Source organism: Plutella xylostella, chromosome 9 (assembly GCF_932276165.1).
Source record: "Plutella xylostella chromosome 9, ilPluXylo3.1, whole genome shotgun sequence".
In the NCBI taxonomy this organism is placed as follows: Eukaryota; Metazoa; Arthropoda; class Insecta; order Lepidoptera; family Plutellidae; genus Plutella; species Plutella xylostella.
In genome coordinates, this window is record NC_063989.1 from 5,891,694 (window position 1) to 5,905,810 (window position 14,117).

The window sequence follows — 14,117 nt, forward strand, 5'->3', positions numbered from 1 at the left end:
GGGACATGGGTACTACACTCTTCTTTAAACCCTGTATATATTTAAGTACCTGTATAATAACAAAGGTTGCATCACATGCAGGTGCGATGCGAGTGACCTTGCCGAAAAATTGTCGCGCAGAGATTTACTTTTACAACATTTCTCAGGCTCTACGTAATTTCTAAAGCAATTATTTGCCTTTGTTTATTATATTCAAGGTTTTTCATTTCAGACTGTTTTTATTATTCATTCACATTATAATGTTTGTTTTTAGGGTTCCGTAGCCAAAATGGCAAAAAAGGAACCCTTATAGTTTCGTCATGTCCGTCTGTCCGTCTGTCCGTCTGTCCGTCTGTCACAGCCGATTTACTCGGAAACTATAAGTACTACAGTGATGAAATTTGATGGGAATATGTGTTGTATGAACCGCTACAAAACTATGACACTAAATAGTAAAAAAAAGAATTGGGGGTGGGGCCCCCCATACATGTAACTGAGGGATGAAATTTTTTTTTTCGATGTACATACCCGTGTGGGGTATCAATGGAAAGGTCTTTTAAAATGATATAAAGTTTTCTAAAAAACATTTTTCTTAAAGTGAACGGTTTTTGAGATATCAGCTCTCAAAGTCGTAAAAAGTATGTCCCCCCCCCCTCTATTTTTATAACTACGGGGTATAAAATTCTAAAAAAAATAGAGGTGATGCATGCTAATTAACTCTTTCAACGATTTTTGGTTTGATCAAAGTATCTCTTATAGTTTTTGAGATAGGTTGATTTAACTGTAATTTTGCTGCTACGGAACCCTTTGTGCGCGAGCCCGACTCGCACTTGGCCGGTTTTTTCTTGTATCTTCATAATGAATTATTGATGTAGTAACCCAATTTAACGGATTTGGTGTTTGATTTCAAAGTCAAAGAATTATTTATCCAGTCAAAAAGCTAAAGAAAAAAGTACTGACATTGTTAAAAAGGGATTTTTGTGGTAAAGAAGGTACTCATAATGCTGAGCGTGTCCTGTACAGAAATGGGCCTAGTGTAAATGCATAATACACTCACGAGCATATATACGACCGTTCCAGTGAGCAAATCACCAAATTCCTCCTAAACGGAAAAGGATAGCTAGCCTTCGCCTTCTGCTACTTTGAAGTACATTTAATAGTGCATCAGGATATTATCAAATAAAAAAAATGGGTCCTTTTGGTGCCGGTATTTTGAGAGTGGAACTTTTTCATTGCCCGTGAGTGTAATTAACATTACTATAGATTACCTACGCATCTATCGTTTGATTAATTGCCCTTATCAAATCCTAACTATAATTCGACTCGATTAGAAAGGTGGTCGGATGGTACAAGTGGTAGGTATAAAACGTTACAAAATAGTCAAGTTCAAGAGTCGGTCGGCTAACCTTGTACGATTTTAAGTAAGTACACGTAATGAACAGTCTTCGGTTATTGAAAGTTGTGTTACGTTATTTGATATGGATATTTTATGACTTCACTTAGGTTGGGTGTTATGTACTAGTTTTATTTTAATTACCGAAATTATTGCATGTATTTTTTTATCAAAGGTCTGTGAAATGTAAAACCCGCTTAAATATAAGCTTTTGTAAGGAAGTAGATGAGACAGTTGAACATATTCTGTTAGCTTGTCCACCTACTACAGAAACAAGATTATCTATTCTTGGGCCAACAGAGCGCCTATCTCAGCTATTGCAACACCTAGGCTTGCTACTCCAGTTTACTCGGGAGCTAGGCTGGCTGAGCTGAAATCAAGGGGATACTTACAAAGGTTCCACTCGAGAGAGCCACGTACAGGAACTTCGCCCGCTACCAGAATAGAATAGAATAAGCTTTTTTTTTAAATATGTTGCAATAAAATTAATTTTAAATAATTCAATTCTACCTTTGTATTGTGAGTTGATGAAGCCCTTTAGGCACCTGACTCATGCAACACTATACTTATGCCTCTTTCAACGCAACGATAATCGATTATACAAAACGTGAGTTCAAGGCCGCTGCGTTCCGAAACCTGTTACCGGTACATCCGGATTCATTGTATATAAAGTACCTTTACTTTTTCAGGTTCTAAAAGTACCTTAAAAATTACTATTTCATACTAGCATCCCTAAAAAGTATCCCGGATTTCCTGGAAACCTGTAGCAAAATAATATGTATATTACTAAACGGTCATGAAACATGCTAATACATAAATAGTTATTAGATCAGTCGAGTAGTTAGTGAATTCATTCGATAGAAACACATATCTCTACATAATACAGTGCTACATTTGCAGTGGGGACGTGATGGGTTAATAATTCTTATTAGTTAAGTATAAATTTATTATTTTTTGCACTTCCCTACTTCCTGCTCCTGAACCTCCTGCAGGTTGACTGGTAGAGAATGCTCTTAGGATTAAGTCCATCTGATTGTACATCTACTTTTGCAAAAAAAGTATAAATAAATAAATAAATGGGTCGTGATGATGGATGACCCCACAAACCCCTTTGTACCCCTTGTAGCTTGGGTATTTTTGTATAATATTTAAGATGGTATCTATGATGGTACTTGATAAATCACGTTGCGTGGTAGGATAAATAGAGATACATAATATATGACGGATACTGTCTCGTTTGTCAGATCCGTTCTAGTTTACTATCGATTTTCCAGTTTTGCATTATTTGCGCAATAGGAAGCCGATTGCACGTGAAACGTTTTAAATTAAATGTCCATTCTACGGCTTTATCCTAACTAATTTAATTTCATATTATACTATATACTTTACTTAATAATTAAATGCATGTGTGTGTGATTTTTTACTTTCAGACCGTCATAAGGTTGTAAGGCTGTGGGATAATATCGTAAGAACAACGATATTTGATATAGATAGATACGAACTACATATATGGAATGTCCGTGCAATAGAAAGATAAGAAAAAGCTAGTAAGGTAACCAGTTCAAAAACAATAAAAACACACACACAAAAAACACGCACTCACGCCTTGTACTAATGTACTCCCTTGCGGGGTAGGCAGAGGTGCATTGCTGCACCCACTTTTCGCCAGAGTGTATGTTAGTCCCAATGTAATAGGGGGCGGGCCTATTGCCATTTTACGGGCACATCCAAGACCCGAGAACAAATATCTGTGTTTAAACAAATATCTGCCCCAGCCGGGAATCGAACCCGGGACCATCGGCTCAGTAGTCAGGGTCACTAACCACTGCGCCATTCGGTCGTCAATATCATCGTGTAAAATAAAAGCTCCACACCAATAAGACGCAGTGACATGAAGCATTGAGTTCCTTAGTATTTGTATATAACTAGCTCGCAATAGTTTCATCGTGTCTTACAAAAATGGACTAAGTTATATTTTTATGCATACGAGTATAGCCTATGTGACTGAAAAGTTTAATTTAAAGCGGCCGACCCGGATTTTTATTGATCACTGAAAAAACTCTAGACCTGACCTTTGCATAAAAATACGGTGAACCTGAAGGCACCAACACTCTCATAAAAAAACAGAAAATTCATTTGTTTACCTTTGATTTAAGCCCTAACATGAGTTAAAGTACAAAAGATTTATTAATGAAACAGTATTTTTTATTTAGTATTTACAATTTCCCGTTTCAGTTCCGTGTGCAGCGAATGGCGCGCAGATTATATCGAACTTTACAAGGACTTCAGACCGCCTCAATGGATTTAGTTACAGACTACGGATGTGGTCAGTAAAAACTAAAAGCACTAATTATATTTCCTGAATGTGTTATTTCGTTTATGTTATTTATTATACAAAGTTATTGTTTTTAGTTTTTTTCAGTTAAAAGTTATAAGTGTATGTTTACAAAAGCTTTAAGATTTTCCTCATAACTTTAATATAACCATAAATGAAACTCCTTGTAACTAAATGAAACATGCTAGTTCTATCATATTTCAAAACATACGCATATTACGCATTATGAAACGGTATCAAATCCGTAAATAGTAAAATTTTAATTATAGTTCAGAAACTTTAAGGCAGGATATTACTAAATTTAATTATTACTTGTTAAATATTGGAGAATTGCACCGACACTTCAATTAAAATCTTCGTATAAAATTGTAGTAAATTAATTAATTTCCATTAAATAAGTAAACAAATGTTTTCGAGCAATTCAATAAACTCTATCATTCACCACACATGATAAAAAATAAATAAGATTTATAATTTTGAATAAAGAACGTTCTCGCGACGCGTGCGTCTCCCGGCTCTGATTGGTTGAATACAAGGACTCGCGCGGCGTCGCCTGCGCCCGCGCCGTTTTTCTCGCGTCCATAGTGCAGGGGGGCCAATAGCGAAAGTGCCTCCAAATATCCACCTATAAAAACACACAACGCCACTCAGAAGGCATCCAGTTCGGTTCCCGACTTCGACCACCGTTCAAGAGGCATAATGAAAAAAACGGTGAGTGATGCCAACTACAGAAGACAAATAGTGAGCGTGATACCTAAGTGAAACAGTGCAAGTGATGACTTCAAAAAAGTGTTTTCGGATCAGTGTTACAGTATTTGAATAGTGAAGTAATACAGTGTTAAATTGCAATAACGATCGTTCACATTATTACGGTGTTCTTCACAACGTGACACACTTTTTTGAAGTCTACACTTGTGCGTTTTCGCTGTGATCGATATCACATAATTAACATTAGGTGTGAAATTATAATTATCTACTTAATAGTATTTCATTGAATTCAATAGTAAAGGTTCAAATAGTAATAACTTGAAAATTTGCAAAAGCTGATAGACTAATGCTTTAAAATACTAATAGAATCTGCTAAATAGAAATCAAATATATTTATCTGACTAGATATTTTCAAGAGCTTTTCTATGCTGCGGAACTACTTAAAACAAACTCAAAGTTCAAAGAAATCCAGTCTTTTATGCATGAAATCCGAGAACCTATATCATGCGTGTGGCATAGACCACATACAACCAAAGATTACGGCACAAAACAGTTTCCTTCTTATCTCAATCTCGTTTAACTGGCTATAGAGAATAAAATATAAATCTAAAAAAAAAACAAAAAATACTACGCTATTACTAGCTACTCATATTACTCGCTCTGCTAACAAATATTCTTCCCGATTACGAAACGCAAATGATTAGGAATCCTGTCGCACACCTTTATTGCCGTAAAAGGCGCCCGTAATTAGTCGTAAACTAGTTAAACGACCAGTCTAGGAAAAGCCTCAACAAATCCGTCAAAGGATCGGAGAAAAACACGCACTTTTCCGATAAACTCAACCCATCGGGCAAGTTGTGTAAGGAACGCAAATTGAATTAGTAACTTGTTTATCGTAGCTGTTATAAGTAGACCTTCTATTTATTAACCGACTTCAAAAAAAGGAGGAGGTTCTCAATTCGTCGGGATCTTTTTTTTTTTTTTTATATTTTTTTTTATGTATGTTCACCGATTACTCCGCCGTTTATGAACCGATTTTGAAAATTCTTTTTTTGTTGTATTGGGTTGAGCTCCCAGGTGGTCCCATTTTTTTTTCAGAATTTTATCTCACCCCCAAGGGTGGGTAAAGGGGTAAAAACAGGGTATGAATTTCCATTTTGGGCACATATTAACCGATTCTAATGAAATTAAGAACGTAAATATAGTTCTTATAACAAAAAAATATGATGGTGACCTTGAGCTGATCTGATGATGGAAACGGAAGGCAGTCAGGGGAACTCCTCAACGGTATATAGCAACTACTTCGTGTTTAGGCTTGAATGATTCGTATTGATTAGTAGGACATTTTGGTATCATTTGCACCTTACTTTTGATTGAAAATTATTACAAATAAACTAAAAACTATTAAATAAAATAATAATTAAAAAAATTAAAAAACCGACTCCAAAAAACCACTAAAATGTAAGAAATAATTTAAGGTTTACACAAATTCTACTCGTATGAGACAGTACAAATATACCTAAGCAGGAACTGTTCTTTTTTGAAGTTGGTGCCATATTTCTTCAGATTACTTTGTCACCGCACCAACATCAAAAAAGAACAGTTCCTGCTTAGGTATATTTGTACTGTCTCATACGAGTAGAATTTGTGTAAACCTTAAATTATTTCTTACATTTTAGTGGTTTTTTGGAGTCGGTTTTTTATAATTCTGTGCTAGTAGGTGAACCTTATTTTAGAGAAAAAAGATACAATTGTGGAAAAAATAAAGGACTACTATTGCATGGCGTGGTGTGATTACAAAACATCTACGTATTACTTCACACCGTAATGTTAGTCAGCCAGATCTTTAACCTCAGAAGTCAAAGTTAGTACTTACAGGTTTTATCCCCTGAAATTAGTATTTGTTTAGACTAGACAGAAGAAGCCACCAACATGTAAATTATATACATTTAGTTAAATATAAGCTTTCTATTATTAGTTTATTTAGTACCCATTATTATGTATCTGCTTAAATAAACCACATCTGTAGTATGAAAAATGTTAAGACTATTATTTGTTTATAGCATAATTCAATAGAGCCCTTTGCCAAGCTCATTGTAAGTTAATTCACGTCCCCTAGGTAGATGTTCTATAATGATATAATGCAAAGAATGAGGCTGATGTCATGAGAAAAGTTTACGTTCCGAGTGCTTCTGGATTACTAATTCACGATTTTCACCAACTTGCCTATAATGTCTATTAAATACCGCACGTTTTCACTTTTCATGTCTGGTATGTTATTCTAACACACCTCTTAAATGCCATCTAATTGTGTACCATGCAAACTTATTTAACTTAAACAAGCGTATAATATCGTTGTCAAAAATAATCATAAATCAGATAAAAGTTCATAAACACGACATTAAAGTTATCGCATATCATCGCTCTTATTCTTTTGATTCTAACAGGTCAAAGTCAAATGTTGCAACTCCACTTTACTGAATTCGCAGTAGTAAAACAAAAGTAAAATGATACAATGATTAGGCTTATCTGTGGGAACACTCGAGACAAAAGGGTCGTGGGCTATAGGAGTTGATTACGTAAATCGAGCTTGGAGGGTTACTCTATACTAAAAGATTACCGTACGAGAGCCGTCTGCAATCGGCTCGTGTAATACAACGCGATAAAGTCGTGGCCCGCCGAGCATCGCTACGAAACTTAGATTTTCGTCAGTTAGAGTGACCCCCATGTAGTTGCTAGATCGTGGAAGCCGTCAGTCCGGAACCTATCCAGTCCGTCTCATCTGTTTTTCTCGTTCTTGCCACTTGTCCCTGTAGGTAGTACTTAAGAAATCACTAAAAGTTCCTACTTGCAATGAACTTTATTGTTGTAATGCGTCAACTGACATTTTCCTGCAGTCACGATGCTCACCTAGGGTGCATATGCATATTGTAGAGAATATTGTTGTGCCTGTTGCAGTCATGGATATCACAAATTTATTGGCGATAAATGATCTTATTACGAAAATATTCTTGTAACTTGACCCAGCGACATCTAAATAATATTCGCGTTTCTCCACGTAACAGATGCATTACTTATTCAGGTATTTGCGTCAACTTGTCCAAGAGATAAACAAGTTTGTCTGAATCACCGTATCAAGGAGACACTTGTGTAATTAGGTTTTTAGTAGGTATGTCAATTAAAATGTGTTTTATTCCAGAATTAGGCTATTGCATTATAAACACAGAAATGCATTGATTATGAACCCTTCTTACATCCATTATTGCAATCGGTTCGATTTGAGTCAGTATTTTGTGTAATGTAATCACAAATGATGTATAATTCAAGCGTGGTAGGCAGTCCTATGAGATTTCGTGTTTTGCTCATGCGGCGGCGGCGGCGGCGGCGGCGCGGATGCTTGCGCAATTTTGATAAACTGCTGCCATCGGTCGCCGACTCGCCGCCGCTGTTAGCAATACCGCGCATATTAACTACCTTGTAGTACCGCAAACTTGCGATACACCAATACACCAATTATCTTACAACTACTCGTTACTTCTCTATTGACACACTTAATAGTAGGCTTTGAATGATCTACTTACAAGTTATTATTGATGACTTGGATTAGCAAAGCGGTCGGCCAAGATCTTGTTTTGTCACTGTTAACCACTCAGTTTAATTATGAAAGACTGTAATTTGCAGAGTAACATTCGTCCTACGCTATTTATCAGAATCCTAAACCCAAATAAGATTATTACGAGTATAGATATTCGTGGCAGAACCAATAAACACGAAATACTAGTTTTGATATTTATTCCTTCACACCTAATGAAATTAGGTTACGTTCGTACATAAATAAAAGAGTAAAAACGCAGTAATCATTTCCTAGATAGTGATCGATATATCAATCATAACCTTTTTTTGTGAATCTATTAGGTTTGGCTTAATTCAAGCGTACTATTTTAGCTGCATATCGTGTTCAGAAACATTAAACGGTTACATTTTACTAAATGGTACATTTCTTATCAACAGGTCTGTTTAGTTTTCTTGCTGGTAGCAGCGGTGGCTGCCAGCGAGAAGAAGTCAACAGAAAAGAAGGCGGAGCCCTTGGACAAGAAGTTGGACAAACGTGGTCTCCTGAACCTCGGCTACGGCTACGGCATCAGCGGCTTAGACCTGGGCTACCTCGGCTCCGGCCACAGCCTCGGCGGCGCCTATAACTTCGTTGACGAGGCGTCGCTCGCCCACTCCAGCTACGGGCCCATCCTGGGAGGACACACCGACGTCACCAAGACCATCACCCTGGTCAAGGGATACCCGGTGCCCTACCCCGTCGAGAAGCACATCCCCTACCCGGTCGAGAAGCATGTCCCCTACCCCGTCAAGGTGCCCGTGCCGCAGCCCTATGAGGTCGTCAAACACGTGCCAGTTCACGTGAAGGAGTACGTCAAGGTCCCAGTCCACGTCCCGGCTCCGTACCCAGTAGAGAAGAAGGTCCCCTACCCCGTGCACGTCCCCGTCGACAGGCCCTACCCCGTGAAGGTGCTCGTGCCCCAGCCCTACCCCGTGGAGAAGCACGTCCCGTACCCCGTGAAGGTGCCCGTCCCGCAGCCCTACCCCGTCGAGAAGCACGTGCCATACCCCGTGGAAGTCAAGGTTCCCGTTCCCCAGCCCTACCCCGTGTACAAGCACGTCGGTTACCCCGTGAAGGTGCCCGTCGACAGGCCGTACCCCGTGCACGTGCCCGCCCCCTACCCCGTGGAGAAGCCCGTCCCCTACCCCGTGCCAGTTGAGAAGCCGGTGGCCGTGCCCGTGCACGTGCCCGTCGACAGGCCCTACCCCGTGCACGTGGAGAAGCCCGTCGCCTACCCCGTGAAGGTCCCAGTGCCAGAGCCCTACCCCGTGTACAAGCACGTTCCGTACGCGGTGGAGAAGCCGGTCCCGTACCCCGTGAAGGTGCCCGTGGACAGGCCCTACCCCGTGCACGTGGAGAAGCCCTACCCGGTGGCGGTCGAGAAGCCCGTGCCTTACCCCGTGAAGGTGCCGGTGCTGGTCGACGACCACCACTACGGCCACGGCGGCCACGACTACGCCCAGGAGTACAGCCACCTCAGTCTGGGCGGCAACCACTACAGCCACTGAGGCCAAATAGGTTAAGATCATTCTCAAGTGTTCATTATAGATCAGCATTATTTATATTGAGCTAGGAAGGCCCTGGGCCGGGACTAAGCGCAACTACTGAACCATCTTATTTCGCATGTCTATGTATGTATGTATCATGTATAAATATTGTCATCGTCATGTATGTGTTGAGCGTACGTGTACTTAGTGATGTAAAAGGTTACCAACTCTTAGCTTTAAGTTTTTTAAATGTGATAAAATTAAATAAATACAATTAATTTTAAAAATTATTATTGGTATTTTTATTATTATTGCACGAAAGTAGGAAGGAGAAGGAGAATAAACTAAAAATAGAAGTGTGACTGACTTGGGGACAATCAGCGGCCTTCATGCTTTGTTGGTGTGGTTAAATAATAAATAGTTTGAGAATGGACATATCACAAAAAGTTCCGGAATTGAAACCTATAATCGAATGTGAGAAACAACATTTAATTAATCAATTGTCTAACAAGCAAGTCCTTCCGATGCGTGAGATGCATGCAGAATTTCAAAAAACGTATTTTATTATGACTTGTAATTTTAATATACTACAGGCAAGCAACATAAAGATCATGTCCATTGTGTTTTTTGCTATATCCTTACAAAAAATATATAAAATTTTAAATAACTAATTTTCATGTGATATGTTTCAGGAAACAAACAGTTTTTCATAAATAATTGTAAATTATCATCACACTTCTTACTAGAACAATTTTTCAGACAACGTATATCGTTTGTTTAAGCTCTATGTGCCAAAACTAGTAAATCACCTCTACAATGTAAATAACTACATGCAAAATCCAAGTGTACATTCCTGTTAAAATCCAATAAGTAAGCGAAATTTACATCAAGGAAGTTTCGAACCAACCTAACTGGCATGTAGATCCCAGATTAGTGGTCACTTAGCCGCGACTATGCGAATATTGCCTTACTTAGGACACAATAGATAGAGTACTTAGTAGTGGTTTCTTCATACATACGCACATACAAAGAATGCATTGTCCTATTGTGTGACGCACCAGCTCACACGTATTTGGCTATCGTTTCTGCACCGCCGAGCAAGAAAAGTGGACCTCTTGCACATACATGCAAATACTAAATAGTACCAGACTTTTATCAGGAAGACCTAAAATGGTACTATGTAATTATTATATAATACTAAGGCTACAATTGCTCGTGAAATATCACCGTCCTTTTCTTAACATAAAACAACCTAAGAAGAATCGTCTGCTGTCCCGAAAACTTATTAAATTGGCTCCACGGCTGTTTCCTAGAAAGTTATTCTCTACACCACTAGAAGAAAAATTCCCGACGGATGAACTGTTGTCTGATTCTCTTAGATCTTTGCGTTTCCCTGTATGCCAGTATTTGAAACGACGTTAATTATGTGTTTCACAAATATCTAGCACTTTTTAGGGTTCCGTAGCCAAAATGGCAAAAACGGAACCCTTATAGTTTCGTCATGTCCGTCTGTCCGTCTGTCCGTCTGTCCGTCTGTCCGTCTGTCACAGCCGATTTACTCGGAAACTATAAGTACTACAGTGATGAAATTTGATGGGAATATGTGTTGTATGAACCGCTACAAAAATATGACACTAAATAGTAAAAAAAAGAATTGGGGGTGGGGCCCCCCATACATGTAACTGAGGGATGAAATTTTTTTTTTCGATGTACATACCCGTGTGGGGTATCAATGGAAAGGTCTTTTAAAATGATATAAAGTTTTCTAAAAAACATTTTTCTTAAAGTGAACGGTTTTTGAGATATCAGCTCTCAAAGTCGTAAAAAGTATGTCCCCCCCCTCTATTTTTATAACTACGAGGTATAAAATTCTAAAAAAAATAGAGGTGATGCATGCTAATTAACTCTTTCAACGATTTTTGGTTTGATCAAAGTATCTCTTATAGTTTTTGAGATAGGTTGATTTAACTGTAAATTATATTTGCTGCTACGGAACCCTTTGTGCGCGAGCCCGACTCGCACTTGGCCGGTTTTTACTGAAAATTTGAGAAGACGAGTATGACAGTGAACTTATGAAGGTGAGCGATTTATTAAATCATCGTTTTGTGATTGTGTCTTACAGTTAAACCAGCAAAATATTTCGAAGACAGCGAATGTGTTGTTGGGGTTTTACTGTTGCTTAAAAGTTGATAAAAATATTTTATGCATACTTATTTATTTGAGACTTTATTGCACAAATATGACATAAGTGTACAAGTATACTAAAATGGAAAAAAGTGTATTGATCTGTAAATCAAACCTACCTCTTTTTTCATATTTTACACTTTGACCAATGAACATATCACGCACACTTTTTATTGACATTCCAAACTAACGCCATCTATAACATTTTGTATAAATCAAATAAAACACTAGATGTAAAAGTAAACAAACTGAAAATCATGCATAGAACATGTAGTAGCACTGTATCTAGTTCAAGTGAATGCGAAATAATAACTTTATGTGTGAGTTTGTTTGCAGATTCATAGATGGCGTTATATCTAACAATCATATTACTACCATACTGTACGACCTACCCTAATACAAATATTCGATGTAAGTATGAACTAGGGTCTGTACTTCCTAAACTAATACACTCACGGGCAATGAAAAAAATCCACTGACATATGGCACATCAATGGCAGGTGGAAGACCTTTTTCATTGCACGTGACTGTATAAATCTCTGTTTCATTGCATAATTAATTTAACATTTTTTTTTATCAAATTAAAGCTTTATTCTTGCTTATTGAAAAAAAATGTGCACTATATTATATATATAATAAATTTTTACTTATGTTTATGTATAATGTGGTACTTATATATTTCTACGTATCTAAATAAACCCTTTTTATTTATTTCTGCCACAGTACTGTTGATAGACATGATAATTGATTATTTGGCATGACTTGTCATGTGCCCATACAAAAGAGTTCAACGGGTTGCCGCGGCGTAGCGCGCTACGAGCGTAGGCCTACGGGCTACGTCTCTACGGGAGACACCGTGTGTGTGTGGGTGTGTTGGTGTATGTGTGTGTGTGTGTGTATGTGTATGTGTGTGGGTTTTGTATCCATATCGCGTATGTTCACATTGTTCGCGAATGTAATTCCCGAAGGGCTAACCAGAGGTAACTCGCGTGACACTCACTTTGAGCTGTTAATATGTACACACTTGATAATTGGCGTGATCTGTATGTACCATTTAAAAAGTAAGTACATATTATATGTATAGATTTTTTAAGTATTATTAGCATTAATCAATTTCGAATGTTGATGATACACGTTTAAATTAGTTTATCTGCAGTCTTATTTTTTATGATTATTAAATTACACGGACTGTACTACAAGTCAAATTAATCAAGTATTGCGGTCGAAAAAAATACATATGTACGTTTAAGGTGCATCATATAACGCAGCAGGTATAAGTTTGTAAAATGAGGTAAACTTATTTTCAAAAACTGACTATACTTCCAAAATGTAGAAAAAGTACCAATCGAAATCGATGAAAATGCCATTAATGGTGGTTCGAAGGTACCTTGCGATAAAGTCCGTCAAGTTTCCTTGCCTCTCTTTATTTTTATATTTACAGCTCTATTTGCGTACAAAAAGAGTCGAAAATAGAAAGTAATGTTCAACGTGTGCCTTTGGCCGTACATGGTAGTTTGAGTGGTCATTACGGTGAAGTAACAACGGATACTCCGTGGCCTTGGGCTACCGTTATGATTACTTGCAAAACCAAAGAATGTTCTTATGGCTTTAACTCATTTAAATGAACAGCAAATGGAACTATTATTAGATATTTATATGTTTAACTATTTGCTAGCAAATAAACATTTACTATATATGGAGAGGGAGTCTCCATTGAATCTCATCAATGTCAATATGTCAGAATATGTGAAAACAGTCATCGATGAGCCTAATATTATCATGTATCTCCAAAGAAACTCCATTATCCAACGCCCTCAATGTATAATAGAAAAATATTATATAGGTACATATTAGTATCAAAAGGTTCTATATTACTTAGGCCAAAGAACAACAAAACAAAAAGTTCGTTGGCGTGAACTTTAAAATATATTTTTTGAGTTTCCTCTTCCTAGAATTGAGGATTTTAAAGGGAAAAGTTGAAGTTAATAATCATGCCTTTTTGTGAAGGGCATCAATTATGTCAATTGGCAGCAAAAATATTGAGTTTTTATAACATGTCATTGTAATTCATATTATGTTACCAAATAAGTACTATAAACAATTCTTCTGTCTAAAAATGATGCCTAAAACACAAAAGTATAAAAATATTGTATAAAATATAATTACTCAAACACATAATATATTAAGTATATCGTTCACTGCGTTAATCGACGAACCTTAATACCATCCTGAGTATTAGATGGTTAAGTCATTACGTGCTAAGAGAAACTGTATGTCGATTTTATATACCCTAATAAATTGATATAACTCAAATGATTCTAATGAAGGTCGATTGAATTGATCAATCTGTAACTAGCTATGTAGCAATTGTAATCACACGCTGTGAATTTGAACACTCTCGTAGATCAAATGATACTT

General features: G+C 37.3%; 2 protein-coding genes across 2 annotated transcripts in view; one reads left to right on the plus strand and one right to left on the minus strand.

Moving 5' to 3' along the window:
- Positions 1–14,117, minus strand: part of LOC105383332 (angiotensin-converting enzyme) — an 83,549-nt gene that overhangs the window by 20,264 nt on the left and 49,168 nt on the right. The window lies entirely within an intron of this gene.
- On the plus strand, positions 4,283–9,795 carry LOC105383302 (repetitive proline-rich cell wall protein 2). The gene is made up of 2 exons (XM_048622992.1): positions 4,283–4,418; positions 8,427–9,795. The coding sequence occupies exons 1-2, from the start codon at positions 4,407–4,409 to the stop codon at positions 9,534–9,536; spliced, it is 1,122 nt and encodes a 373-aa protein (XP_048478949.1). The 5' UTR covers positions 4,283–4,406; the 3' UTR covers positions 9,537–9,795.